Source organism: Ogataea philodendri, assembly GCF_020536065.1.
Source record: "Ogataea philodendri strain CBS6075 chromosome Unknown scaffold2, whole genome shotgun sequence".
Classification (NCBI taxonomy): domain Eukaryota; kingdom Fungi; phylum Ascomycota; class Pichiomycetes; order Pichiales; family Pichiaceae; genus Ogataea; species Ogataea philodendri.
The window spans coordinates 635,462-661,467 of NW_025764020.1; the positions used below are offsets into that span (position 1 = coordinate 635,462).

General features: G+C 47.2%; 18 protein-coding genes across 18 annotated transcripts; 11 read left to right on the forward strand and 7 right to left on the reverse strand.

Annotated features, from left to right (window-relative positions):
* Window positions 1–88: 88 nt before the first annotated feature.
* OGAPHI_004101 (uncharacterized protein) lies at window positions 89–1,522 on the reverse strand (the record flags this gene model as incomplete). Its single annotated transcript, XM_046205143.1, has 1 exon — window positions 89–1,522. The coding sequence occupies one exon, from the start codon at window positions 1,520–1,522 to the stop codon at window positions 89–91; it is 1,434 nt and encodes a 477-aa protein (XP_046061116.1).
* On the forward strand, window positions 1,167–1,532 carry OGAPHI_004102 (uncharacterized protein; the record flags this gene model as incomplete). Its single annotated transcript, XM_046205144.1, has 1 exon — window positions 1,167–1,532. One exon carries the CDS (start codon window positions 1,167–1,169, stop codon window positions 1,530–1,532), a length of 366 nt encoding a protein of 121 aa, XP_046061117.1.
* Window positions 1,533–1,887: 355 nt separating this feature from the next.
* Window positions 1,888–2,706, forward strand: OGAPHI_004103 (uncharacterized protein; the record flags this gene model as incomplete). The annotated part of the gene is made up of 1 exon (XM_046205145.1): window positions 1,888–2,706. The coding sequence occupies one exon, from the start codon at window positions 1,888–1,890 to the stop codon at window positions 2,704–2,706; it is 819 nt and encodes a 272-aa protein (XP_046061118.1).
* A 36-nt stretch (window positions 2,707–2,742) lies between these two features.
* On the reverse strand, window positions 2,743–4,437 carry OGAPHI_004104 (uncharacterized protein; the record flags this gene model as incomplete). The annotated part of the gene is made up of 1 exon (XM_046205146.1): window positions 2,743–4,437. The coding sequence occupies one exon, from the start codon at window positions 4,435–4,437 to the stop codon at window positions 2,743–2,745; it is 1,695 nt and encodes a 564-aa protein (XP_046061119.1).
* A 720-nt stretch (window positions 4,438–5,157) lies between these two features.
* OGAPHI_004105 (uncharacterized protein) lies at window positions 5,158–6,812 on the forward strand (the record flags this gene model as incomplete). Its single annotated transcript, XM_046205147.1, has 2 exons — window positions 5,158–5,244; window positions 5,502–6,812. 2 exons carry the CDS (start codon window positions 5,158–5,160, stop codon window positions 6,810–6,812), a joined length of 1,398 nt encoding a protein of 465 aa, XP_046061120.1.
* On the reverse strand, window positions 5,541–7,022 carry OGAPHI_004106 (uncharacterized protein; the record flags this gene model as incomplete). Its single annotated transcript, XM_046205148.1, has 2 exons — window positions 5,541–6,398; window positions 6,990–7,022. The coding sequence occupies 2 exons, from the start codon at window positions 7,020–7,022 to the stop codon at window positions 5,541–5,543; spliced, it is 891 nt and encodes a 296-aa protein (XP_046061121.1).
* Window positions 7,023–7,036: 14 nt separating this feature from the next.
* On the forward strand, window positions 7,037–7,972 carry OGAPHI_004107 (uncharacterized protein; the record flags this gene model as incomplete). The annotated part of the gene is made up of 1 exon (XM_046205149.1): window positions 7,037–7,972. The coding sequence occupies one exon, from the start codon at window positions 7,037–7,039 to the stop codon at window positions 7,970–7,972; it is 936 nt and encodes a 311-aa protein (XP_046061122.1).
* A 184-nt stretch (window positions 7,973–8,156) lies between these two features.
* On the forward strand, window positions 8,157–8,615 carry OGAPHI_004108 (uncharacterized protein; the record flags this gene model as incomplete). Its single annotated transcript, XM_046205151.1, has 1 exon — window positions 8,157–8,615. One exon carries the CDS (start codon window positions 8,157–8,159, stop codon window positions 8,613–8,615), a length of 459 nt encoding a protein of 152 aa, XP_046061123.1.
* An 88-nt stretch (window positions 8,616–8,703) lies between these two features.
* On the reverse strand, window positions 8,704–9,513 carry OGAPHI_004109 (uncharacterized protein; the record flags this gene model as incomplete). The annotated part of the gene is made up of 1 exon (XM_046205152.1): window positions 8,704–9,513. The coding sequence occupies one exon, from the start codon at window positions 9,511–9,513 to the stop codon at window positions 8,704–8,706; it is 810 nt and encodes a 269-aa protein (XP_046061124.1).
* Window positions 9,227–10,347, forward strand: OGAPHI_004110 (uncharacterized protein; the record flags this gene model as incomplete). Its single annotated transcript, XM_046205153.1, has 2 exons — window positions 9,227–9,379; window positions 10,108–10,347. 2 exons carry the CDS (start codon window positions 9,227–9,229, stop codon window positions 10,345–10,347), a joined length of 393 nt encoding a protein of 130 aa, XP_046061125.1.
* On the reverse strand, window positions 9,991–10,641 carry OGAPHI_004111 (uncharacterized protein; the record flags this gene model as incomplete). The annotated part of the gene is made up of 1 exon (XM_046205154.1): window positions 9,991–10,641. The coding sequence occupies one exon, from the start codon at window positions 10,639–10,641 to the stop codon at window positions 9,991–9,993; it is 651 nt and encodes a 216-aa protein (XP_046061126.1).
* A 32-nt stretch (window positions 10,642–10,673) lies between these two features.
* OGAPHI_004112 (uncharacterized protein) lies at window positions 10,674–10,967 on the forward strand (the record flags this gene model as incomplete). The annotated part of the gene is made up of 1 exon (XM_046205155.1): window positions 10,674–10,967. The coding sequence occupies one exon, from the start codon at window positions 10,674–10,676 to the stop codon at window positions 10,965–10,967; it is 294 nt and encodes a 97-aa protein (XP_046061127.1).
* A 96-nt stretch (window positions 10,968–11,063) lies between these two features.
* On the forward strand, window positions 11,064–11,489 carry OGAPHI_004113 (uncharacterized protein; the record flags this gene model as incomplete). Its single annotated transcript, XM_046205156.1, has 2 exons — window positions 11,064–11,154; window positions 11,221–11,489. 2 exons carry the CDS (start codon window positions 11,064–11,066, stop codon window positions 11,487–11,489), a joined length of 360 nt encoding a protein of 119 aa, XP_046061128.1.
* Window positions 11,490–11,693: 204 nt separating this feature from the next.
* OGAPHI_004114 (uncharacterized protein) lies at window positions 11,694–16,241 on the forward strand (the record flags this gene model as incomplete). Its single annotated transcript, XM_046205157.1, has 1 exon — window positions 11,694–16,241. One exon carries the CDS (start codon window positions 11,694–11,696, stop codon window positions 16,239–16,241), a length of 4,548 nt encoding a protein of 1,515 aa, XP_046061129.1.
* A 118-nt stretch (window positions 16,242–16,359) lies between these two features.
* OGAPHI_004115 (uncharacterized protein) lies at window positions 16,360–19,275 on the forward strand (the record flags this gene model as incomplete). Its single annotated transcript, XM_046205158.1, has 1 exon — window positions 16,360–19,275. The coding sequence occupies one exon, from the start codon at window positions 16,360–16,362 to the stop codon at window positions 19,273–19,275; it is 2,916 nt and encodes a 971-aa protein (XP_046061130.1).
* On the reverse strand, window positions 17,403–17,804 carry OGAPHI_004116 (uncharacterized protein; the record flags this gene model as incomplete). Its single annotated transcript, XM_046205159.1, has 1 exon — window positions 17,403–17,804. One exon carries the CDS (start codon window positions 17,802–17,804, stop codon window positions 17,403–17,405), a length of 402 nt encoding a protein of 133 aa, XP_046061131.1.
* Window positions 19,276–20,171: 896 nt separating the features above from the next.
* OGAPHI_004117 (uncharacterized protein) lies at window positions 20,172–25,985 on the reverse strand (the record flags this gene model as incomplete). The annotated part of the gene is made up of 8 exons (XM_046205160.1): window positions 20,172–20,546; window positions 20,612–22,040; window positions 22,134–23,120; window positions 23,193–23,701; window positions 23,762–24,620; window positions 24,702–25,290; window positions 25,375–25,893; window positions 25,973–25,985. 8 exons carry the CDS (start codon window positions 25,983–25,985, stop codon window positions 20,172–20,174), a joined length of 5,280 nt encoding a protein of 1,759 aa, XP_046061132.1.
* On the forward strand, window positions 20,279–25,924 carry OGAPHI_004118 (uncharacterized protein; the record flags this gene model as incomplete). The annotated part of the gene is made up of 1 exon (XM_046205162.1): window positions 20,279–25,924. One exon carries the CDS (start codon window positions 20,279–20,281, stop codon window positions 25,922–25,924), a length of 5,646 nt encoding a protein of 1,881 aa, XP_046061133.1.
* Window positions 25,986–26,006: the final 21 nt, after the last annotated feature.

Consider the following 26,006-nt stretch of genomic DNA (forward strand, 5'->3'; position numbering starts at 1 on the left):
CAACGCTAAAAAATTCCTCATTGAGGAATTTAGCGATCTGGAAATCCGATATGCTATTCTATAATATAATGCTAAGTAACTCTATCTGTCATAACTTTTCAGCGCTGAGATCCGCCTTAATTCTGAACGGCTGGCCTCTCCAGTCGATGTGCGACCCCAGCACGGCAACCACCCACACAGGGAGAGCCAGCAGCTCGCGGAGTAGCCAGTTGGTCAAGAACCAAGTAGGGCTCTTTTCCTGCACTCTCGAGCTCGACAGCTCCACAAAGAACGGCTCCTCGATCCCGCCTCCCCTGACAGAATCAAACAGATGGCACATCTGGATGTAGTCGGTTGCGAGCCACACAAGAACGTGGAGAGTGAAGAACCATTTGGAAAAGTAGCTGCTACCAAATAGCACCCCCATGGCAAATCCACCGTACAATCCGCTGAGCAAACACTCGGTAGTCGGTTCAAGCAATGTGGCAGCCAACACCATGTATTTTCGCACCCTCAGCCATCTGATTCGGCGGTGGCAGTAAGCAAGAAGTCCATTAGAACCTCCCAGCGGCTGAACCACACAATCTCCGGTCATGGCAGTGCGACCGTGACAGTAGTCCCACAGTGCGATTCCGATCATGTTGTCTTCGCCAATATAGCGTGCAAAGAATCTGATCCCGTGACCAGGCTGTAAGCTGTAATATCTTGCGTCTTGGTGGATATCACCGCTCTGGCCGTCGGAACTTGGCGCGCTCGCACTCTGTCCCATTCTGAACACGGCTTCGTCCAGCTCGGAACGTCTGTATACGTTGGACTTGCCGTTCACACATGGAGCCACGGCGACCTCGTTCAGCGAAACGTAAAACTTGGAGTGTGCAGTTCCGAGAAACATCTCATCCAAGCTGGCACCCAGGGCTCCTTGGAAACAGTCCCCCAAAGACACGGCGAGCGGAGCATGGTGCACGAGATTGACCTTCCGCGAGGTTGGCTTCCCATTATTGAGAGATCTGGTCAATGCAACCACAGACCTCTGTAAAGTATCTGGTCTGGACCAGACATTGGAGTCCTGAATCCAAAGAATATCGAATTTTGCGGCTTCGTAACCTTTTGCAAGGTTGTTCACTTTAGGGTTTGGTCCGTAGCTGCACTTGGACGTCTGATCGGGGTCGATCAGCAGCTTTGCGTCGATGTCTGGGTATTCCGCAATGAGTTTTTTCGCGATCGAAATCGCAGGGTCTAGCTGGTCTTGCACACAGAAAATAATCTCGAGCATCGATTTGGGGTATTTTTGCAAAAAGGACGATCTCAGGCACGTTTCCAATTCTGGATCGATGCCCTTTAATGGTCTCAAAATGGTGACACCTTCGCATGCAGAGGACTCTGACTCAGATAACGACCTGGATCTCGATTTTTTGGTGAACTTGAACAGGATGGTGAAGAAACCGTTGTATGCCACGGCGATGACAATCAAATACCAAACGAAAAACAAATCTGCAAACAGGAACACCGTCCAAGACGGGTCTGTGGAGGTTGTAGTCTCCATGAAAGTGTGATTCAAAAACGAGCGACCTTGACTATCTCGTCCAGAGCATAAATTTCCACCGGAACACCTACAACGGAGAAGACTGGAAAAACAAATCAAGGAACACGGAAAAAAAAAATATTGCACAGAGCGAGTGCGTCTGGTCGATCGACGCGTCTAGGCCGAGTGTAGGCCGAGTGTAATTGTAAGCAAGATGGTGGCTCCAGGACGCACTTTGATTGGACGATATCTGGAAATTATGAGTCACATGGGATCAGGGTCGAATCCCCAACAATGACAGATATTCCACAATCAGCCATAGTACCAAGAAAATATTTCAGGAAAAATGATAATTTTCCAAGCTAAATAAATTAATCCAAGTCAGAATGAGCGATCACCACGAACTAAAGTCCAGTCATCCTTCTTCGCCTCTTTCGAGGCCCGTGAGCGATGAGCAGCGGTCCGCAGTTGCTCCACTGCACCCTCGTCCTGTGCGAGAGCCATACTACAAGCGGTTGAGCACACCTCTGAATACTAGAGCCGCTTCTCCGTACACTTTGAATCCACCTATAGACTCGGATGGGCTTTCCTGGCCTTCGCTCGGTGCACGTGCCCGTATTGAGGCCACTCCAGAGGAGGCCAAGGCCAGGGAAGACAGAATAGCCGATGCTGTCAAAACGATTTTGACAGAGCTGGGTGAAGACGTTGAGCGTGAAGGACTGCTGGAGACTCCACAACGGTACGCCAGAGCCATGCTTTTCTTCACCAAGGGATATGAGGATAACATCAAGGATGTGATCAAGCATGCGGTTTTTGAAGAAGATCACGACGAAATGGTGATTGTGAAAGACATAGATATCTACTCACTGTGTGAGCATCACTTGGTTCCATTTTTTGGAAAAGTGCACATTGGCTACATCCCAAACAAGAAAGTTCTGGGTTTAAGCAAACTTGCAAGACTGGCAGAGATGTACGCGAGACGGTTCCAGGTCCAAGAGAGACTGACGAAGCAGATTGCGATCGCATTAAGCGAGATTCTCCAGCCACGCGGAGTGGCAGTTGTCATGGAAGCCACCCATATGTGTATGGTGAGCCGCGGGGTGCAGAAAGCGGGCGCTGTTACCTCCACCAGTTGTATGTTGGGATGTTTCCGTGCCCAACAAAAGACCAGAGACGAATTCCTTACATTATTGGGGAGAAGATGATAGATTATCGATATTCTATATGCAGTAAATGTACACTCATTTTCTCTTTTTCGAAAGACTTGAGCCAATGGTGATGTTCACTTTAGGAGGCACAGGGAATCCAAACGACTTACCAACCTTGACAAGGTCCAACTTGTCGACCTGGTAAACGGTCTTGAGGTGGTGGGAAGCATATGCTTGCAAATATGCTCTGTATCCATCTTTAGCAGATTGGTGCAACCAGTAATTATTTTTCACCAATTGCTCAAGTTGGGACTGGACGTTGGCGATCTTGTTGGATGGGAAATCGTACTCGTTAAGTGGAACCTTGGCAGCCTTGAGGTATCTCAAGAACCCAAGCTCCGAAGGAGTCAAAAACATCAGAGACTTTCCCTTACCTTTGCTTCCTCTTGCGGTACGTCCGACACGGTGGATATAGTCACGTGGATCATCAGGCGGATCGAACTGGATAATCCAGTCAACTTCAGGGATGTCTAATCCTCTAGCAGCAACATCGGTACAGACCAGAATACCCTGCTTGGCATTGCAGAACTCAAAGAACGTGTTTGTACGCTTCTGTTGCTTCTGTTTTCCATGGAGATCCAAAACTGGCAAATCGATATAATTCAGAAGCTCACTGTAATATTTCACACAGTTGCAAGACGAAAGGAAAACAATGACTTTCTTCTTGAGATTTCTCTTCAAGAACGAAAAGAGAAGCAAGAACCGTTTGTCGCTGTCGCAAACAACGTATCCCTGCTCCAATCCATCTGCAGTAGAAGTTTCTCTATCCTGATGGACATTGATGTAAAGAGGAGCCTTGTTCAAAGAAACTCTGGCAAGGTCCTCGACCTTGGTGGTTTGGGTAGCGGAAAACAGCATCGACTGTCTGTTTTCGTTTGGCAAGATCTTGACAATCTGCTTCATTTCGTCTTCGAAACCGATTTCCAAAATTCTGTCTGCTTCGTCTATGATTAATGTCTTGAGGTTCTTGAAAATGAATCCCTTTGTGTTTTGTAAGTGGTCGAGTAATCTTCCTGGGGTGGCAATGATCAAGTTGACTCCTTTAGCCAACTTTTCAGCCTCTTGTCTTCTATTGGCACCTCCAATCACAATTCCCAAAGTCTGGGAGTGGTGAGCCATAAGTTCGCGAGCAACTCCGAAAATCTGCAAAGCCAACTCTCTGGTAGGAGTAATCACAATGGCTCCTGCTCCGTTACGGGGCTTGAACTTGAGCGAGTACAAAAGCTCGATAGCAGGAATCAAGAAAGCAAGAGTCTTTCCCGAACCAGTCTTGGCAGCTCCCAAGACGTCCTTGCCGCTGAGCAAAGGAGGAATCGTTCTCGATTGAACCTCAGTCATCTTGGTGAAGCCCATATCATTAATACCTTTCATTGTTGGCTCAGAAAGGTGGAGCTCGGAGAACAGAGTAGGGTTTTCGACAATAGCAGGTCTAGAAGAACTGTTGGAAATTTCCTCTTCCCTTTCCTCTTCCTCCTCTTCTTCTTCTTCTTCTTCTTCTTCTTCTTCTTCTTCTTCTTCTTCGCTCTCACTCTTGGAATCTTCCTCCTCCTTTTCCTCTTCCTCGCTCTCACTGTCCTTCTCTAAAAGCGCCTCGACGTCGTCGTACTCGTCGTTAATCTTGGAAACAAGCTGGTCGGTGTTTTCCTCATCGACCTCTTCCTTCTCAAGACGCTGTCTCTTTGGTTGCTGTGGGCGGTTGCCGCCCTTCTTGTGCGAACGTTTAGCCATCTAGATCAAAAATATTTTTAAGTAAAATTTTTTTTTATGCATGATTAGGTCAGCAATGGTAGCAGATAGCCATGTCAGATACGTTGAACTTTGAGGCCATGAAATGCGAGAAAAACTTCTTGAGCATAAAAGCTGACTGTTTGTAAGGTAATCTACTGCTAGGGAATAAATTTTGGAAATCACTTGTTAGTCTCTCCATCTGGAGTTAATATATTGAATTATTAAAATTGACAGTTGGAGGGATACTAGTAAACCACATATGAAACCATCAATACACTTCCAAAACAACAAGCACCCCTTCATCAAAGCCCTCCCGCTTGTGCAAGACCCACCAAGTGCACCCTACTCTCCAACTCTTCGATCTCTATATCGGGTACAACAAATATCTGTGTCGTAAAAAATTGGCCTCCTGCGCCACACAAAAAAGTTATTGATTGGCCTGATCTTTATTGCTAAAATTCGTACCACAAATTTCTTTTCTCTATCTAGCTACCATGACCGAAAGCAAAACATTCATCGTAAGTCGAGCCAATTGAGCCACTAACGCCCAGGTTACCCTCAAGGAATCCACCACCGACCCAGCAATTGCAAAGTGAGTATGAAACACAAGTGTTCTAACCATTAAGGTTTAAGCAAGGAATTAAGGCCGTGGGGGGCGAAATCCAACACGAGTACTCTTTAATCAAGGGATTCAGGTAAGTACATTCTCAAACCGGACTAATGCATAGTGTTAAACTGCCAACCATCCATGCCGACTCGTTGTTGCACAAAAACGGAGACATTGCTACTGTTGAGGAAGATAAGGAGGTTCACACCCAATAAGTCTCTCCTATTATAGTGCTGGACTTTGCGGCTTGATTATGTATTGTGACACCTATTTGGTGCCATTGTTCTTTGGTTCTCCTTTCTCTTACATAATCTTGAAAAAATGTTGACTTGAACCGTGTTAATTAATTTATTAGATGACTTCTTACCGCGGACTTCCCCGCGACGGGTCCAGCTACCGGGCAGAAAAATTTATATATTATACCTGCTGCCTCCCGGAATTTTTTTTGGTTTAACAGATTCATCTTCTGTTCAATAATCACATGGCTGACGTTGTTTTAGGTGCCCAGTGGGGTGACGAAGGTAAAGGAAAACTTGTCGATCTTCTTTGTGACGACATCGAGGTGTGTGCCAGATGTCAAGGTGGTAACAACGCCGGACACACCATTGTTGTGGGAGACAAGAAGTACGATTTCCACATGCTTCCTTCTGGATTGGTGAATCCAAAGTGTGTCAACCTGGTTGGATCCGGTGTTGTTGTTCATCTTCCATCGTTCTTCGAGGAGTTGCACAAAATCGAGGAGCAGGGACTCGACTGTAAAGGTCGTTTGTTCTTGTCTTCTAGAGCTCACTTGGTTTTCGACTTCCACCAGCGTGTGGACAAACTTAGAGAGGCCGAGCTTTCCAGCAACAAGAAGTCCATTGGAACCACCGGTAAGGGTATTGGACCAACTTATTCCACCAAGGCCTCCAGATCCGGTGTGAGAGTCCACCACTTGGTTTCGGACGAGCCAGACTCCTGGAAAGAGTTCGAGACCAGAGTCAGAAGACTTGTCGACACCCGTTTCAAGAGATACGGTGAGTTTGACTGCGACGTCGAGACTGAGCTCGCCAAGTACAAGGAGCTCAGAGAAAAGATCAAGCCATTTGTTGTGGACTCTGTCCAGTTCATGCACAAGGCTCTCCAGGAAAAGAAGAAGATTTTGATTGAGGGTGCCAACGCTTTGATGTTGGACATCGACTTCGGTACTTACCCATACGTCACCTCGTCCAACACCGGTATCGGTGGAGTTCTGACTGGTCTTGGTATTCCTCCTCAGAGCATCAGAAACATTTATGGTGTGGTGAAAGCTTACACAACCAGGGTGGGTGAAGGACCTTTCCCTACCGAGCAACTCAACAAGGACGGTGAGGCTCTACAAACCATCGGTCGCGAGTACGGTGTCACCACCGGAAGAAAGAGAAGATGCGGATGGTTGGACCTTGTGGTGCTGAAGTACTCGTGTTTGATCAACGGGTACACCTCGTTGAATATCACAAAATTGGACGTTTTGGACTCCTTCAAGGAGATTCAGGTTGGTGTCGGATACAGTTACAACGGAAAGAAGCTTGAGTCGTTCCCAGAAGACCTTTATGTCCTGGACAAGGTGGACGTTGAATACAAGACTCTTCCAGGATGGAACGAGGATATCACCTCTGTGAAGCGTTATGAGGATCTGCCAGAGAACGCTCAGAAATACCTGAAGTTCATCGAGGACTTCCTCCAAGTTCCTGTGCAATGGGTTGGAACAGGTCCAGCCAGAGAGAGCATGCTGGAGAAAAGGGTTTAAGATATTCAAGGCTGTGTAGATTTTTAGATATACGAAATTTTAGAAAATTTGTTCCTAGTCACGTGATGATTCATAATAGACAGTATAAGAATTGCTAAACATAGGAGCCACCGTTCGATACCAATAGTTAAAGGCCATAGGCATGGCCGTTGTCGAAACTTTTTAACCATCTTTTACATCCAACTGTCTTTTACGCCTGGTGTTGCCCATAGAATGCTAATATAATGAGCAGTCAGTCGTCGGATATTCAAAGACTGTTGATTGAGCTAATCAATTCATCCAAGCCCAAAGTGTCTCCAAATCGCGCTGCTCGGTTTCCGGCAGAGCCAATGACACTTGAGGACGTGGAGTTTTTGAAGCTCGCGAATGAGGTGATCAAGAAGCACCAGTACCGCATAGATCCCACCATCAGAGATATTCTGAGCAGGCTCCAGTACGCAAATTCGCCACATGGGGGTTTGCCGATCTCTAGGGAATATATGGGTCCTCAGATTAATAGGTTAATCGGACAGCGCGTGTTTCCGCAGAACTCGGAGTTGGAGTCGCGTGGGAGTCGAAACTCCGATACGTTTCCCCAGTTGGGGCTGGACGTGTTCAAGAATCAGCAACAACAACAGCATTTTGGCCAGGTTGGGTCTTCTTTATATGCCAGCCATAGCCCCCAATCTCAAAACAACGAGTTGATAGGCCAGCTCGCCAACAGTATCAAGAATATGGATCCCACAGAACAGCAAGAGCTATTTCAAAAAATATCTGGCATCTCATCGACTTCTAAGCAGCAGGCCACCTCGCCCGGTTTGACTACATCTCCGCCGCAACAGCTACAGGTGCTCCAAAATATAGACGTGCTATCGAATCATCACAACGCCGGGAGCAGCGAGTCTGCGCAGCAGTCGAACCATTCTAATCCAACCACGCCTGAATCACATCCCAAGAGCCATGTTTGCCGCACATGTTCGATGACGTTCAAAAGGTCTTCGGATCTCAAACGCCACGAGAAAATCCATCTCGAGGTGCCTCCCAACATCTGCCCGCTATGCCAGAAAGGATTTGCTCGTAAGGACGCGTTGAAAAGACACATAGACACGCTGACGTGTAAAAGAAACCGTGAGCGACTTTTAACGAAGCTGAACGAGGAGAATCTCAGCGATAGCGAATAGAGATATGTATATTTGGGTCTCGTTGGCAAGATTAGCCAGATCGGGCCCAGCTACCAAAAAAGTGTGTAATTTATTCTTATAGCACCAGGGCTGCTTAACCATAAGGTCAAGGAATCCCAGCTCGTTGAAAAATGTCGATTTTGGAGAAAAAAAAGTGAAAAATTACTAAGAGAGCGAAATCATAATGCCAATTGACCCAGAAAAGCTCGCCAAGTTGCAAAAGGCTTCCGCCAAGAAAGTCGGTGGACAAAGAATCAAGGCCAAGAAGATCAACAAGAGTGCCGAGGCCGACGACACCCAGTTGCAAAACACTCTCAAGAAGTTGAATGCTGAGGTCTTGACTGGCATCGAGGAGGCCAACTTCTTCAAGGATGACGGTAAGGTTTTGCATTTCAACAGAGTTGGTGTCCAGGCTGCTGCTGCCTACAATACCTACACCTTCAGTGGATTCGCTCAGGAGAAGACTTTGCCTGAGTTGCTCCCAAACATTTTGCCGCAATTGGGTGCTGAGAACCTCAACATGTTGCAACAGATTGCCGAGCAGATCCAGAAGGGTAAGGGAGGTGCTGATGCTTCGAAGGAGGACGAGGAAGATGTTCCAGAGTTGACAGAAGGTGAAACTTTTGAAAACGATGTTGAGTAGAGAAGATACATAACGAATGTATGACTACTATTATTGCACTGGCCAAAATGTTCCGGAATACATAAAAAGAAGAAACACGTAGATCTAATCAAGCAAGAGCCACCATCAAAGCAAGCACAAAGGCGTAAGCGGAGTGGTAGCCAAGGTTGAGTCCTGCGGCTCCAGCAAGCAGCTGGGTCTCGACACCAACAGAGGAAGAGAGCTCAGAGGTGTGTGGAGTAGAGCTGTTGCCAGGCACGGCGGTGAAGACCGGAGTGAATGGAGCAGCAGAAGACTCAAAGTGAGCCGAGGAGACTGGGGTGGCGGAAGAAACCACTGGGACTGGAGCCGAGGATGGAGGCACCACTGGAGCTGTAGCCGAACTCGATGGAGCAAAGGAAGATGCAGGTGGTGCTGGAGCTGGAGGCACAGCGGTGGTGTGAGTAGGAACTGGCGGAGCTGGTGGTGCAGAGGAGTGCACTGGAGGAGATGGAGGAAGAGTCGATGGTGCGACGGTGGTTGGGGTCTCTGTTTCCGGCAGAGGACAGTAGGTGGTGTAGATAGTGGTGTATTCCTCAAAAGTCTCGGTGGTCTCGACGCATCCGGTGGTGATAGTGGTTCCTGAGGTCACAATGACGGTAGTCCAGGTGGTTGGTGTCACCACGGAAGACGAGGAAGACAGCGAGCTGGAGGTGGAAACGACTGGAGTAGACGAAGTCACAGACTCGGACGTGGACTCAGACGTGGTCTCGTCCTTGTCACCACAGTCGGTGGTGGAGGTCGAGGTACTGTCAGAGTAAGTCACAGTAACGTACTCGGTACTTGTGGTTTCAAGGTCCCAGTCGCCTCCGGCAACAGGTCTAGCAGGAGCAACAGCCAACAATAGAGCGGCAGCGGTCAAAATTTTGTATCCCAACATATCAAATGAAGAATGGTCTGTGCGGTACAGTCCAGAGTTTATATATCAGATCGGACTAGAAAGTTTCTGGTATTCTATTCTGGACTGTTTGAAACAGTGTGCTGTATGGCAGAGTTCATGGAACCTGGCTATTTGGAAGCCATTGGCTAATTTTTGACTTGGAACAATGTATCTTTTTTTCTGCAACCATCAAGAACAGAATATTTATTTAAGACTGTTTCCAGATCTGCGCAAGCTCAGAAGCTCCAGTGCAGACACCCAGCACGCGTATGCATTAGTGGAAATTCGAGATCGCGAAAACGGGCGCCTGCTCGTATAGAGTTGGCTCGTATCATTTTTATTCCGATTTTTGGAAGCAACCACAAGCAGCTATAGTTGAGAAGAAAATGATTGGCAAGTGGCGCATTCTTTCAAAAGGGGAAAGTGTGCTGATCAGTGCCATATCATGGTTTTTGGGCCGACATGCAGATCAAGTGCTCATTCTTGGAAAATTGTCTTGGAAGCCAACGGAATCAATATTTTTGCCAATTCGGACTCGTCCAGATTCTTCGGGTCGACCTCAAACAAGTCATCTGTGCAGAACTGTTGGACCAGGTCATTGTCATTCTCGTAGTCGCCGTCGTCCAATTCGTTCTCGAAATCGTACTCCACGTTTTGCATCATGGCAAACCTCTTAAAACTCGTCTCGTACTCGTCTTTTGTAGACAACAACCTCTGGTACAGCGGAGACTTGATCTCGTAGACGTTTGGGTCTTCGAGCGGTACTGGATTGATCTTCTTGTTGGCCAGTTTGCTCAATACCTGGATGTCTCTTCTGTGTCTTTCCAGGATTAACAGCTCCAACAGCCGGTCTTGCAATCTCGAAGTAGTTGTAGGAATTAATGTGTAATCTCCGGAAGCAGACTTATCGAGTCCACGAAAGATCATAGAGCCATGGTCTTTGGGAATTGAATTGAACAGATCCAGTCGGAAATCAATCAGTTCCTTAGTATCGGACTCACGAGCCTGTTTGATTCCTTTGAAAAGAAAGATATTATAATCGAGCGCAAAATCAGACACCTTGGTGAGTTTTTCGAGCGACTCGGTGCTCAAATTGGCGAAATCAACCTTGGCATCTAGAAAAGACATTCTTCCGGGGCTGGAAAAAAAACATAATCTCCATGTCTTTTATTGCCGATCTCTGGGACTCTGTTTTCCAGCCGGGCACAACGCCCACGCTCGTTGCAGCCACACACATCTCATTTGCGTGTCTGATCATCTCCCTGGTGGTGATGATTTTCCTGAGTCGATCCATCCATTTTGTCAATCTGTTGGTGATATCGCTGCTTCTTTGGGGATCTGTGACGTGGTTTATCGGTGAGATTGCGCGTGAGAAGGCGAAACTGCAGCAGGAAGGATCTACTGACAAACAAGACGCTCCAAAGGAACCGTCAGACTCCAAAAAGGAGAAATAATGCCACTCTTATATACTAGGTGTACTACTGCTTCAGCCAGTGAAAAAACGCGATTATTCAGCATTTATCTAATCCGTTGTGGATTTAATTTATCTCATGAGTAACAAGTTCATGCCCAAGACGCCCGTGGACCTTGCTCCGCCAAGCGACACGCCGATCTCAATGGCCGAATTGGCCAAATGTGATGGTAGGTTCTGCCAGAACTGTTTCTTTTCCTAACCAACAGGGGAGCAAAGCGAGAAGATGTACATAGGAATCAAGGGCACCGTATTTGACGTTTCCCACAATCACAATGCCTACGGTGTCGGGAAAGGATATCACGTGTTTGTGGGGAGAGACGCGTCCAGAGCGTTGGGAAAGAGCTCGCTGAAGCCAGAAGACACGGCTCTGGACGTTAGCTGGGACTACTCTACATTGACGGAGAAACAACTCAAGGTTCTGGACGACTGGTACACGTTTTTCAGCAACAGATACAACATCGTGGGCCGGGTGAGCGACTTGCCGAGCGCAAAGCGCGAATGAGCTCCCCACCAGCTACCGTATCTTCAACTTATTTAATTCTAGTGCTAATTTTAAGAAGTCCTTGCACCGGCAGAAAAGTCGTGCGCAAAGTCGCTCCTGAGTTCCAGGGGTTTCAAAAGTAAATATAGGAGAATTCAATTTTGTTTTGATTCGCACAAGAAAAAAGTTTACCATCAGCACTCGCGTTCATTAATATTAGGCAAGATGGATCAGGCCATGTTAGTGAGCAATCGCAGTTCCCAGAACGTCGTGGACGGTGTGCCTCGAAGTGGGATGAGTAAGGCTTTGGACCAGAGTGCTTTCATAGACGTCCGGCACGAAAGACCGATTCAACCAAATTCGCGGCCCATGACCCAACCTGGGCCTCCTTCTCAATACTATCCTCCCGGATCGTACCAGGGATACCAACAGCCTCTTTCCGGATCGTACCAGGCTCCTTACCAGAGACAGGACGTGTATATGCAAGGTCCACCTCAAGCAGATTATTATGGAAGGGTTCCTAACGTTGCACCTCCAAGAATGCGCAACAACTACGCGGGATATGGAGGGTCTCAGTCCAGACGGGGCTCTCTTGCCTCGAACTCGTCCTCGTCAGTCAACAAATTTTTCAAACGAGGCATGAAATTCGGTAAAGGTGACGATGATGACGACGGTATGGGAGAAGGTGATGCAGACGTTGAGGTCGACACGTCCACAGAGTCTGTTTCTTTTGATGATTTGAAACATATCAGGGGTGGAGGAAGATACGGAAACGGCTCCTCTTCTTTGGATACTCAGCCGTACATCCCCACGCTGTCCAATAAGCCAAAGGGTCCTAACGGTCAGCTGTCCAACGTGCAATACAGAAAGCAAATGACCCACCAAAAGAAGATGATGGCTTCCCAGGCTGCCAACATGGGCAAGGGCCCTCCAAGAGCCATGTCCATGCAATCAGCGGGTCCTGGTCCAGGATACCCGACAGGACGGATGGGCTACGATCCTAGAGCCATGTCGATGCAGTCGAGACCACCACAGTTCAACCAATACCCTGGATATGATATGAGCAATGCTCCTCCACCGAAAGCCATGTCTATGACCTCGAGATATTCTGCATCCGGTTTCAGGCCTGGTCAACAAAACTTTGCACCTCAGCCGATGAGCTATGGAGGCCAGCCACAGATGGCACCAATGCAGCAACCTTACCCTGCGCGTCCGGGTTATGTTCCACAGCAGCCTGTCTCTTACCCGCAACAAATAAGACAGACCCAGCAGGTTCCACCTAGCCAGCCTTTTCAGCCTATACCACAAGCACAAATACAAGCACAGCCGGACCAGCAGATTCAGTCGCTGCCGTACGTGCAATCTCAACAGGCGCGTTCTGTTGGTCCTCTCAAGCCTGAACCATCAACACGTGATCCGATTTCGGAAAACGGTGGGGTTACGGAACCACAAGTCGAGGCTGCAGTTCAACCTCCAAGTCCAGTCAAGTCTGAGAGCAGCGTGATAACCGAGCCATTCCAGCCAATCAACTCCAGCAAGGGGAGACTCAACAAGTACGTGTTTGCTGACAGTGACGACGAACAGGACGACGAGCCTGTGCGTGAAATGAACGCTTCAAGAGAAGAGGACTATGAAGAGGAGGAAGCTCAAATTCAACAGCCTCAAGCCGAAGTTGCTGAACAAGAGAAATTTGTCACGCCACAGGAACCTGAGACGCTGGAAAGAAAGCTCGAGCCAACGGATATCCCAGCCGAAGAGGACCTCTCAAAAAGTGCCGAAACTTTGCATGGTACTCAAGAGAGATTTTCTCCTGCCAAGTCTGTGGCTTCAACGTCGACTCGTCGTCAAACTGAGCCAGACGAACAGTCCACCAGACAGTCGTCTTACTACTCGGAACAAGTCAGAATGCCATCTGGAAGCGAGCCGGCCTCCTCCATGTACTCAGTCACGTCGTCTCATGAAAGCAACGAGAAACCAAGAGTGGCAAGCGCTCAAATTTATCAACTCGCGCATGAATCTACAACTCAACAGGATGTCTTCACAACCGCAACAGAGCTGCCAATCGACGAGGAAGATGGCGGCTTCGAAGAGCCTAGAACTGCGAACAGATTCGAACAGTACGAATCAAGCAAGAACAATTCAAATTCCACATTGCAGGCTTTTGAAGCTCCTCACAGCGTGACCGACCAATGTGACAGTTTTTCATTCGATTCCATTTCCAAAACTCCTCAGCATTCTGTGATTGAAAACGGCGAGATCGAGAGAGAAGTTGCTGGTGACCATACCAATAACAGTAGCATCTCGGACAAAGTGGAATCTTTCGTTCCAGAAACCAAGCAAAGTCCGCAATCGAAACGGACCTCACAGGGCCAACCACCAAGTCATATCAGCAGAGATGATAGCTATCTCGAAACATATCAAGCATACGGATATGGTGATTTGAGTTCAATTCATTCGAAATCGTCGGAAATCGAGAAGGTTCCTGTTAATAGATCTTTGGACGAACAACAGCCCAAAAACGAGGAGCCTGCAAGTTCTAACTTGGCCAACGAAGTTCCGCCTCCCACTGGTACCGCATCGAAGGCAACACAAGCACCAGCACAAGTCCAAGGTCCTCGTCCTTATCGGTCTATGCTTTTCGCAGACGATGTCAAGAACGATAGCAATAAGCCAAGCAACGCTTCTCACCAGTCATCATTTGCTTCTTTGAAAGCCAGATCTAGAAAGCCTCCTCCAAAGCCATTACCTATTGAGAAGGAAGAAGATATTGGCCCACAGAAAAAATCTCCATTTTTGGGCTTCAAAGAAGCATTTTCGAAGCCTGTTTCCGCCAGTGGTAGCCCTAAACTGCCGAACGCTAAACATTTCTTGAAGAAGATTTCCAGAAAGAAACGCGAAGAGGAAGAGCCAATTAGTGCTCCTGCCCAGCCCGACGTTTCTTACAAGGTGATTGGTGCTTCTGCCAAATCTGCACAGAACAGTGGATATGCACACAACTACCATGGATTGACAATCAATTTACCACCTCAAGACCCTTCATCCCCAATGAAGAACAAAAAACTTCCAAAAACTCCTATAACTCCATCGGACTCTTTGATGAATTACAGATTGACATTGAACCTTGCAAACGAGGAAAACGATTACAGACTAAGCAGAATTGTGGATATGGACATTGACGAAAACGCGTTCGCACAAAATTCTAGCATTGATGGCATGAATGGAAATGACACTAGCATTGATTCAGACAAAGCCACTCCTCTTGCCAATTCGAGTACCACATTAGATTCGAAGGAGGACATTCACACAAAGTCGTTGCCCGTTACTCAGAACCAGGAAAGTTCGAAGCTGGTGAATTCTCATCTGTCAACACCTCCACGTACCAAGAATGACGAAGACTTTGATTTCGTTTCTCCTGAATCGCGGAAATCAGCAAAACATTCATCGCAGGAGTATCCAGAAATTGCTTCGTATCCATACTTGATCAACAAAATTTATGATTCTCAGCATAAAGGCACTGATTCGGCATTGCCAACGTCAAATGGAAGAAAGTCTCCAGAGACACTTTCGTATAGAAACGGGTTTGACGAGCCTGTCAAAGAGGAGAGGGAGATAAAGAAGGTGCCTGCTGAGAAGGAGGTTAGACCATTCTCTACTCGCTCCAATGATAAGCTTCCTCCCGTTCCCGTCTCTGAAACCAAATCCGTTGAGTCTAAGGCTATGGACAATGCTTCTGCTTTGGAGCCAGAGGCAAACTCGACGTTTCTTTCTGAGTTCAATGCAAAGCCTGTTTCTCCAGAGAAGAAGAGTGCTGTTCTTTTGGCTCCTGCCTCGAGATCCGTTTCCCCAGAGAAGAGACCTGTTGACTACCCAAGCCAGTCGACTTCTGCTGGGTCTTCGACTGTTGGAACGCGCTCTGATCGCTCGTTGAATGGTGGGCTTGCTCCTCAATCACACCAGGGTTCCAAGGGGTTGACCGATTCTGTGCCTAATGCACAGATCACTCCCGTTTTCACGCCTACACAACTGGGCCTTTTCAACTCCAACCAGGAGCTGTTCAACGAACTGCAAATTGTGTCGGGCGAATTGGCAGGAAGTATTTCAAGAGAAATCAAACTGCAGCACAAGCTTGGTTCTCACAATATTCCTCTTGAGACAGAGGGAGTTGACGAACAGTCGAAGATCGACAAGTTGGTCGAACAGCTTGCAGACGAGAGAAGAAAACGGTTTGCTGTTGAGGAGTTCCTTGCTCAGCAGTACAACAAGGGATTCGATATTGAGGACTTGAAAAACAGGGTTTACAACAATTCGGACATGAGACACCAGATATTCCAGTTGACTGAAGAGAAGAATCTGAGTAAGAGCAAGTTCGAGATTCTCGAGCAGGAACACTCTGAGTTGAAGAGCAAGCTGGAAAAGGCCTTGAGTGAGAACAAGGAGTTGACGAGCAAAACGATACCTCAATTGAAGAACCAATTACAGGTGATGGAAAACTCTGTTTCTGCGTCTCACAACGAGTCTCTTTTGAACGAGTTGAAACAACTCAAAATCGAAAAGAACCGTTTGAAGAGCCAGCTGGAGACAAAGAGCAATGTTGTCGAACTGGAGTCTCACAAGCAAGAGCTTCAGGAAGCTCTCAAGAACGTGAAAGCACAGAAAGAAATGGACCTCAAGATGAGTGCCGAGAGAATCCGGTCATTGGAGTCAAAGGTCGAGAGATTGACTCTTGCCAACGGCCAGTTTTCTCAAAAAACCGCAGAGGTTTCCGAAGAATGAAGGACGAAATGGTGTATATGTAACTATATTTTAGACCAAGGCGAATAGAAAGTATCAACAAAGTATAAAATATTTTTCAAATAACCAAACTTCGATAAAATTGTATAATTAAACAGCAATGGAAGAGCCTCCCCATAAACGGAAAAGAAGCGTTTCCGACGATGAAGGGTACGAGCCTTCTTTGGCAGCGCCTCCTCACGAGATGCCCAGCGGTCCTTCTCATCAACAGCCACAGGGAAACCGGTTTGGAGATGGTTGGGCCAAGAGACCAAGAAGGTCTGTTTTGCCTCGCGAGGCTGAGCTAGCACGGACCATCTGCAATGAGATCACCAAGATCGGCGAATTTGCACAACAGTTATCAATTGACATCGACAACGTTTCTGGGTCGATTGCACAGGAGCTCGACACTGACGATTTTGTTCGTAATTCTGTCCTCGAGTTCCTACTGGCCTTGATAGTCGAGCAGCCTCAAAAAGTGTTTGTGATTGGAGCATTGGTTCAAGTCTCGAACTATAGAAATCCCAAGATCGGCCAGTACGTGTTTGATTTCCTGCACTCTCAGATTCAGGAGCTATTTGAAGAAATTAGAGTTCCGGCCGAGAACGAAGCACAGTCGACCGAATGCGGTGCGATCACGAAACTGAAGCTGATTCTGCGGTTTGTTGCCGTTTTGAGTCCTATGATGGTCAGCGACGAACCAGTGATCAAGACTTTCCAACACATCTTAGACCTGGCCATTGATATCCAGTCGCAAACGGAGAAACGGTCGGGAGTCGCACAGATCCTCTACTTTAACATCCTGACACTAATTCCATACCATCTCGCTGTGCAAAAAGACCAAGAAGCGTTCAACCAGCTGCTGGAGACGGCACGCAAGTTCAAAATTGTCGATTTGGACGACCTGGCTAACCAAAGCTACCAGCATTTCAAATCCGACAACGGACCATACAAGCCGAAGGAGATTGTGAGTCTGATTTTACCTGCTTTGGAATCAGTCGACAAAGAATTGCCGTTTTTCATGGACATGTTACAGATCGTCAAGTCGCATGAACCCGAAAACCCTGAGAAACACATTTTCCAGCACTTCAACATCCCGTCAGTTGAGCAATGGCAGTCTTTCAAGCTCACAGGAACTGTGGACTCGCTCTGGAACTACCCACGCTACGCACTTGAGTGCTTTTTGCCGTCTGCTACGCTTTTTGACACCGTTCCTCCAGTGGAGTCGTATCTGTCTCTGCTCTTGCGCGACATCGTCCAGGACAATGTCCAGAACATGGAGTTCAACAGAGTGACGGTTTCAAGACAGCTGCTTTCTCTGGCCGTGTACTTTAACGAAAAGCTTTTTGCCAAGCCAAACTCGTCGATCGACAAGCTCACCATTCTGAACAATCTGAATTCTGGTGTGGATCTGATCAGCAGCTTGGAAAGCAACGAGGACCTGGATCCAAACGTCAAGGCCTCGATGATCGAGTCTGCTACCTTGGTGCAGCAGGAGTTCGACCAAGGGTACACTTCTACTTGGAAAATGGAGCAGGTAGTGACAGAAGCTGTTCTGGGACTCATGTTCCATCTGCCGACCGCCTCGAGTCCGCTCATATACTACCAGATGCTTCTATCAGACACATGTGGAAGAGACTGGGCCAACGTGAGACGGTCTCCGAACTCTGAAGACAAGGTGACGTTTGCCAAGGTGTTGGGCACGGCGTTCCGGTTCTTCTACTCCAACTTCAAGTATCTTGATCTCGAACTATGCGAGAGATTCATTCAGTGGATGACGGCACAGCTGAGCAACTTTGGGTTTGACTGGCAATGGACAGAGTGGATCGACGACCTCAACAAGCTGGACAAGCTGTACTACCATCCGACAATGTACTTGTTCAGAAACGTTATTGGAAGAGAGATTCGTCTGAGCAGTCCGCAAACGATCAAGCCAACCCTGCCAGTGGAGTTCCATCGGTTCCTGCGTTTGTCACTCATGGACAAGCGGCAGGTAATCAACTTTGACAGCAAGCTGTTCGGGTCCAAGCTGGCGGAATCTGTTTATGAGACCAACTTTGCTGCTGAGGAGAACATCGAGGGTGCTGCCGAGGACGCTGGCAACGCCGAAATCTACCATCTGGTCGACCAGTACCTGTTCAATAACCAGGACCATCCGTACCACGAGCTGTGTCACAGCATCTACACCAATATTCAGGAAGGAGAGTCGTTGCAACAGTTCAACGATCTGGTTGTGCTTCTCAAACAGCAGATAGAGCAGGAGACCGCAAACCACCCGGGAGACGAGTCTTACGTGGTGAGTAACCTCGATTGCTACATCGTGACGCTTGTGATCCAGTCTACATGTATCATTGGATCGCGTTCGCTGTCTGTTGTGGAAGGAGGAGCATTGGAGCTATGCGGGGCCAAGCTGCGCAAAGTTTTAGGACTTCCTGCTGCGGAAGGAGAACACGAAGACTTGGAGAATGACCAGTTCGCGCTTCTGAAGGAAAGTGAGGTTGCAGAGCGGCAGAAGTGGCTGATTGACGGGGTTTTGCGTCTGTGGAACAACGAGCCCAGAATCGGCTACCTTATCTTGGAGAGAATTAAAAGAAAGGGATTTATCACGGGCACGCAGCTGGTGGACTCATTCTTTGCCAACAACGAGTCCCTTTTACTGATTAGTCAGACATATGCCAGTGAACTATTTGATCGGCTAGTTACTAGTGCCGATTCGGAATCGGAAGCTGCAGAGGTGTTGAACAGGCTGTATTCGAACCTGGTCGAGCATATCAATCTGTTTATCGAGAAACTCGGCGACGACAGGGAAGAGATGATCCTAGGGTCGGTGGAGACCGAGGACTCTGCAGACCAAGACATCGAGCTGCGATGGGGGCTTCGAGGATGCTTTGAGCTGCTTCGTAGCAAGATGCGTTTGTTTTCGCGTGCAACACAATTCCAAAATGTGCAGCAGCTTATTGAAGGCGGGATTCGGTCGGAGGTGGCAAGGAAGTACGTTGCTGACATTGCAGACGGCATTTCTTTGTCGGTAGACTAGAACCAAGTATGAACATTGAATTTGTATGTATTCCTATTCAGGTAGCTGCAAAACACGATAAAAAAATTCTCGTAAACAATAGAATTTCCTTGCAGGAACACAACACGGTACACGCTAGTGTCGATGAGGGTAAAAAAGGGGGCCGGGTAACAATAGAGGGGATGGTGGTGTGAGCTTGGAAAATAGATGCCGAGAGGGGGGGGGGGAGAAAGGAGAGCATACGCAGGGACGGGGAGGTTGTAGCCGGCTGGGCATAAACTGAGGCGGAATTTTGGCTTATGAGCCAAGGGTCTAGATACACACGAGAGTATTATTGTTCTGGCTAGATCAACGACGATCTATTTACGATTGGCTAAGCTAGCTTCCGAAACGAGTTGGTCAAGTCTAAATATAGTAGCTGTGAAAATTTTAGTTGCGCATGTGCTGTGCCACACCAGCCTGGATTTTGACCGCGACTGGGCGAAAAACCGATCTTGCTGGATGTGGCGCAGCACGTTCATTTTGGATCTGACACAGGATCCAAATAGGATCCGTGCTGTTTTAAGTTTGTTTTTTTTTTTAGCTGCTAACTCTTTGACCATCTCGCTAGTGTTGAACAAGTCCAACACTACTGCAAGACGAGCTCAGTATATAACCAGGTTTCATTAGTTGTATATTTGAGTGAGGAACGGTTTTCCTAGAGTTTCACTGACTAGATATTCTTTCATTTACTGTTAAGGTAAGTTGTGCGTTTTTTTCGGCACTCAGTTGGATGATCTGTACTGTTTTTCGTGGTTTTGTTAACCATGGGAAACAGCCCTTGCCCGAGCTACAGCTAGCATACCATTTTGATCTGGTTTGCCCTGGTAAGGCACGGATAGCAGAAAAAATTATGGCCTCCGGCAGATGCGCGCAGATCAAGCTCGCGACTTTGCCGGGTGCTGGATTTCTTTTCCGCAGACACTCCCTGTTTCAGCTAGAAATAAGATATAGTTTGGTTGACTAACCTTCTTTAGTGAATAGGATGTCGTATAACGATAACGCCTACCACGACCCGAACCGGGCCAACCAGGCTCAGGGAGGCTATCAGGAAACTTATAGCCAATCTGACGAAGCGTTTGGTCAGCCAGGTCAACAGGAATATTATGATCCACAAGACCCTTACTACCAAGGGTACGCACAAGGTTTCGACCAACAAGACGCTTATTACCAACAAGGATACGACCACCAGTATTCTTCCGATCCAAACTTGAACCAACAAGGCTACTACGATCAGCCAGGTTCGCGTGATGCTGAGGCATACTCGGATTTCAGTTACGGCCCAGGTGGTGCTCCAGGCACTCCTTACGACGGTTACGGCACACAATACACCCCATCCCAGATGAGTTACGGTGGCCAGAGATCGTCCGGTGCCTCGACTCCTGTCTACGGTGCTGGTCCATACGACCAATCCGGCATGGTTGCTCTTCCAACTGACCCGTATCCAGCATGGACCGCAGATAACCAAGCTCCAGTTACCATCGAGCAGATCGAGGACGTCTTCATTGACCTCACCAACTGCTTCGGTTTCCAAAGAGACTCCATGAGAAACGTCTTTGACTACTTCATGACCATGCTGGACTCGAGGTCCTCGAGAATGTCTCCAGCCCAGGCCTTGCTTTCCTTGCACGCCGACTACATTGGTGGTGACTCTGCTAATTACAAGAAATGGTACTTTGCTGCCCAACTTGATCTCGACGATGAGGTTGGATTCCGTAACGTTACCATGGGTAAATTGTCCAGAAAAGCTAGAAAAGCCAAGAAGAAGTCTAAGAAGGCTAGAAAGGCCGTTGAAGAAAACGGTGAGGACACCGAAAGAACCCTGACCGAGTTGGAAGGTGACAACTCTCTGGACGCCGCTGACTACAGATGGAAGGCCAAGATGAATGCTATGGCTCCTCTTGAGCGTGTCAGACAGATCGCTTTGTGGCTTTTGCTTTGGGGTGAAGCCAACCAGGTCAGATTCACTCCAGAGTGTTTGTGTTTCATCTTCAAGTGTGCTCAGGACTACTTGAATTCGGAGGCCTGCAGACAAAGAGCAGACCCAGTTCCAGAAGGAGACTACTTGAACAGAGTCATCACTCCTCTCTACCGTTACATCAGAGCTCAAGTCTACGAAGTTGTTGATGGCCGTTACGTGAAACGTGAAAAGGACCACAACAGCATTATCGGTTACGATGACGTCAACCAGCTTTTCTGGTATCCAGAAGGTATTGCCAGAATTGTCATGGAAGACGGTACTAGACTTGTTGACTTCCCAACCGAAGAGAGATACTTCAAGCTCGGCGAAGTTGAATGGGACAGCGTTTTCTTCAAGACTTACAAAGAAATCAGAACTTGGTTGCACATCATCACCAACTTTAACCGTATCTGGGTTATGCACATCTCTGTTTTCTGGATGTACATTGCCTACAACGCTCCAACTTTCTACACTCACAACTATGTCCAAGTGCTGAACAATCAGCCTTTGGCATCCTCCAGATGGGCTGCTGCTGCATTGGGAGGTACTGTTGCTTCTGGTATTAATATTTTGGCCACCATTTTCGAGTGGATGTTCGTTCCTAGAGCCTGGGCTGGTGCTCAACACTTGAGCAGAAAGCTCGGTTTCTTGTTCCTGATCCTTGCCGTCAACCTTGCACCGGTTGTTTTCGTGTTTGCTTGGGCTGGTTTGCAATCCAAATCTAAGGCTGCAGAGGTTGTGGCGATTGTGTCGTTCTTCATTGCCATTGCCACGATCGTTTTCTTGTCTGTTATGCCTTTGGGAGGTTTGTTCACTTCTTACATGAAGAAATCGACCAGAAGATACGTTGCTTCCCAAACTTTCACGGCATCATTCCCACGTTTGTCTGGACTGGACATGTACCTCTCCTGGTTCGTGTGGTTCTTGGTTTTCCTTGCCAAGTACTGTGAGTCTTACTTCTTCTTGATTCTGTCTCTGAGAGACCCAATCAGAAACTTGTCCACCATGAACATGAGATGTACTGGTGAGAAGTGGTACGGTAACGTTGTCTGTAAGCATCAGGCAAAGGTTACCCTTGGTTTGATGATGGCTACCGATTTGGTGTTGTTCTTCTTGGATACTTACATGTGGTACATTTTGGTCAACTGTTTGTTCTCCGTTGGAAGATCTTTCTACTTGGGTATCTCTATCTTGACCCCATGGAGAAACATTTTCACCAGATTGCCAAAGAGAATCTACTCCAAGGTCCTTGCCACCACCGACATGGAAATCAAGTACAAGCCAAAGGTTCTTATCTCTCAAGTCTGGAACGCTATCGTTATCTCCATGTACAGAGAGCACTTGTTGGCTATTGATCACGTTCAAAAGCTTCTTTACCACCAAGTTCCATCTGAGATTGAAGGTAAGCGTACCTTGAGAGCTCCAACCTTCTTTGTTTCCCAGGATGACAATAACTTTGAGACTGAGTTCTTCCCAAGAAACTCTGAGGCCGAAAGACGTATTTCTTTCTTTGCCCAATCCTTGGCTACTCCTATTCCTGAACCATTGCCAGTTGACAACATGCCAACCTTCACTGTGTTCACTCCTCACTACTCTGAAAAGATTTTGCTCTCTTTGAGAGAGATTATCAGAGAAGACGATCAATTCTCCAGAGTCACCTTGCTTGAGTACCTGAAACAATTGCACCCAGTTGAGTGGGAATGTTTCGTTAAGGACACCAAGATCTTGGCCGAAGAAACTGCTGCTTTCGAGAACGGCGAAGAGAAGGACGACGACAACATGAAGAACGAGATTGATGACTTGCCATTCTACTGTATTGGTTTCAAGTCTGCTGCTCCTGAGTACACTCTGAGAACAAGAATCTGGGCTTCTTTGAGATCCCAAACCTTGTACAGAACTGTTTCTGGTTTCATGAACTACTCCAGAGCTATCAAGTTACTTTACCGTGTTGAGAACCCTGAGATCGTCCAAATGTTCGGTGGAAACGCTGAGGGTTTGGAGAGAGAGCTTGAGAGAATGGCTAGAAGAAAGTTCAAGTTTGTTGTTTCCATGCAACGTTTGACCAAATTCAAGCCAGAAGAACTCGAGAACGCTGAATTCTTGCTCCGTGCCTACCCAGATTTGCAAATTGCTTTCTTGGATGAGGAGCCTCCTCTTAACGAGGGCGATGAGCCAAGAATTTTCTCTGCTTTGATTGACGGACACTGTGAGATTATGGAGAATGGTAGAAGAAGACCTAAGTTCAGAGTTCAACTTTCCGGTAACCCAATTTTGGGTGATGGTAAGTCTGATAACCAGAACCACTCTATCATTTTCACCAGAGGTGAATACCTGCAATTGATCGATGCCAACCAGGACAACTACCTGGAAGAGTGTCTGAAGATCAGATCTGTGCTTGCTGAATTCGAAGAATTGAACGTTGACCACGTGAACCCATACGCTCCTGGTCTTAAGTCTGAGATCAGCACCATTTCACATCCTGTTGCCATTGTTGGTGCTAGAGAGTACATTTTCTCTGAGAACTCTGGTATTTTGGGTGATGTGGCTGCCGGTAAGGAACAAACTTTCGGTACCTTGTTTGCTAGAACTTTGGCTCAGATCGGTGCTAAATTGCACTATGGTCACCCTGATTTCTTGAATGCTATCTACATGACCACCAGAGGTGGTGTCTCTAAGGCCCAAAAGGGATTGCACTTGAACGAAGATATCTACGCTGGTATGGTTGCCATGTGCAGAGGTGGTAGAATCAAGCATTGTGAGTACTACCAATGTGGTAAGGGAAGAGATCTCGGTTTTGGTTCGATTTTGAATTTCACCACTAAGATTGGTGCTGGTATGGGAGAGCAAATGCTTTCTAGAGAGTACTACTACTTGGGTACTCAGCTCCCATTGGACAGATTCCTCTCTTTCTACTATGCTCACTTGGGTTTCCATATCAACAACTTGTTCATTCAGTTGTCTCTTCAATTGTTCATGCTCACCTTGGTTAACTTGACTGCTCTTTCTCACGAATCGATCTTGTGTCTTTACGACAGAAACAAGCCAATCACCGACATCCAGTACCCATTGGGATGCTACCAATTGATGCCATCCATCGACTGGATTAGACGTTACACATTGTCCATTTTCATTGTGTTCTTCATTGCTTTTGTTCCATTGCTTGTCCAAGAACTGATCGAGAGAGGTGTTTGGAAGTGTGCTTACAGATTCTGCAGACACTTCTTGTCTTTGTCTCCATTGTTCGAAGTGTTTGTTGCTCAGATTTACTCTTCCTCCCTGTTGAACGACATCTGTGTTGGTGGTGCCAGATATATCTCCACCGGTAGAGGTTTCGCTACTGCAAGAATTCCATTCTCCGTGTTGTACGCTAGATTTGCCGACTCGACCATTTACGTTGGTGCTAGATGTATGATCATGTTACTGTTTGGTACTGTTGCTCACTGGCAACCTGCTCTTCTGTGGTTCTGGCTGTCCATTGTTGCATTGATGTTCTCTCCGTTCATCTTCAACCCTCACCAATTCTCTTGGGAGGACTACTTCATTGACTACAGAGACTTTATCAGATGGTTGTCCAGAGGTAACACCAAATGGCACAGAAACTCCTGGATCGGTTACATCAGATTGACTAGATCCAGAGTTACTGGTTTCAAGAGAAAGACCATTGGAGACGACTCCGAGAAGGCTGCTGGTGATGCCGCTAGAGCCCACAGATCCAACATCTTCTTCTCTGACACTTTCCCATGTATTGTCTACACTGCCGGATGTTTCCTTGCTTACACTTTCATGAACGCTCAAACCGGTGTTATTGACGCTCCTGTTGTCAACTCTGTTTTGAGATTGGTCATTTGTTCTTTGGCTCCAATTGTCATCGACATTGGTGTTCTGTTTGTGTGTTTGGGACTGTCCTGTTGCGCAGGTCCATTGCTTGGAATGTGCTGCAAGAAGACCGGATCTGTCATGGCTGGTGTTGCCCACGGTGTTGCTGTTCTGATCAACATTGTGTTCTTCATTGTCATGTGGGTTTTGGAAGGTTTCCACTTTGGCAGAATGTTGGCTGGTTTGATCACCATGATCTACGTCCAAAGATTAATCTTCAAGTTCATGACTCTTTTGTTCCTCACCAGAGAGTTCAAGAACGACCACTCCAACGTTGCGTTCTGGACTGGTAAGTGGTACGGTTCTGGTTTGGGTTACAACGCCTGGACCCAACCTGCCAGAGAGTTCTGTGCCAAGATCATCGAGATGTCTCACTTTGCTGGAGACTTTGTTCTTGGACACGTTCTTTTGTTCCTGCAATTCCCAATTGTTTGTTTCCCATTCGTGGATAGATGGCACTCCTTGATGCTGTTCTGGTTGAAGCCAAGCAGACAGATTAGACCTCCAATCTACTCTTTGAAACAGGCTAGATTGAGAAAGAGAATGGTGAGAAAGTACTCTGTTTTGTTCTTCACCATTTTCGTCATTTTCATTGCTTTGATTGCTGCTCCAGCTGCTGTTGGATCCATCAAGACCGTCGACATTGAAAAGTCTGTTGGAAGCCTGCCTTCCTTTGCCGAAGGTTTGTTCCAACCAAGACACCAAGACAACAACGACACCGGTTTCGGTACCAGTGGACTTACCCACCACTGGACCACCACCACCTCGTTGGCTACCTGGTCCACCAAAGCATGAATCAAGCAATAAAAGTACAAGACATAGCAAAGTGTACAATAGTTGGACTTGCGGGATCCATTTTGACAATTATATATCTGCG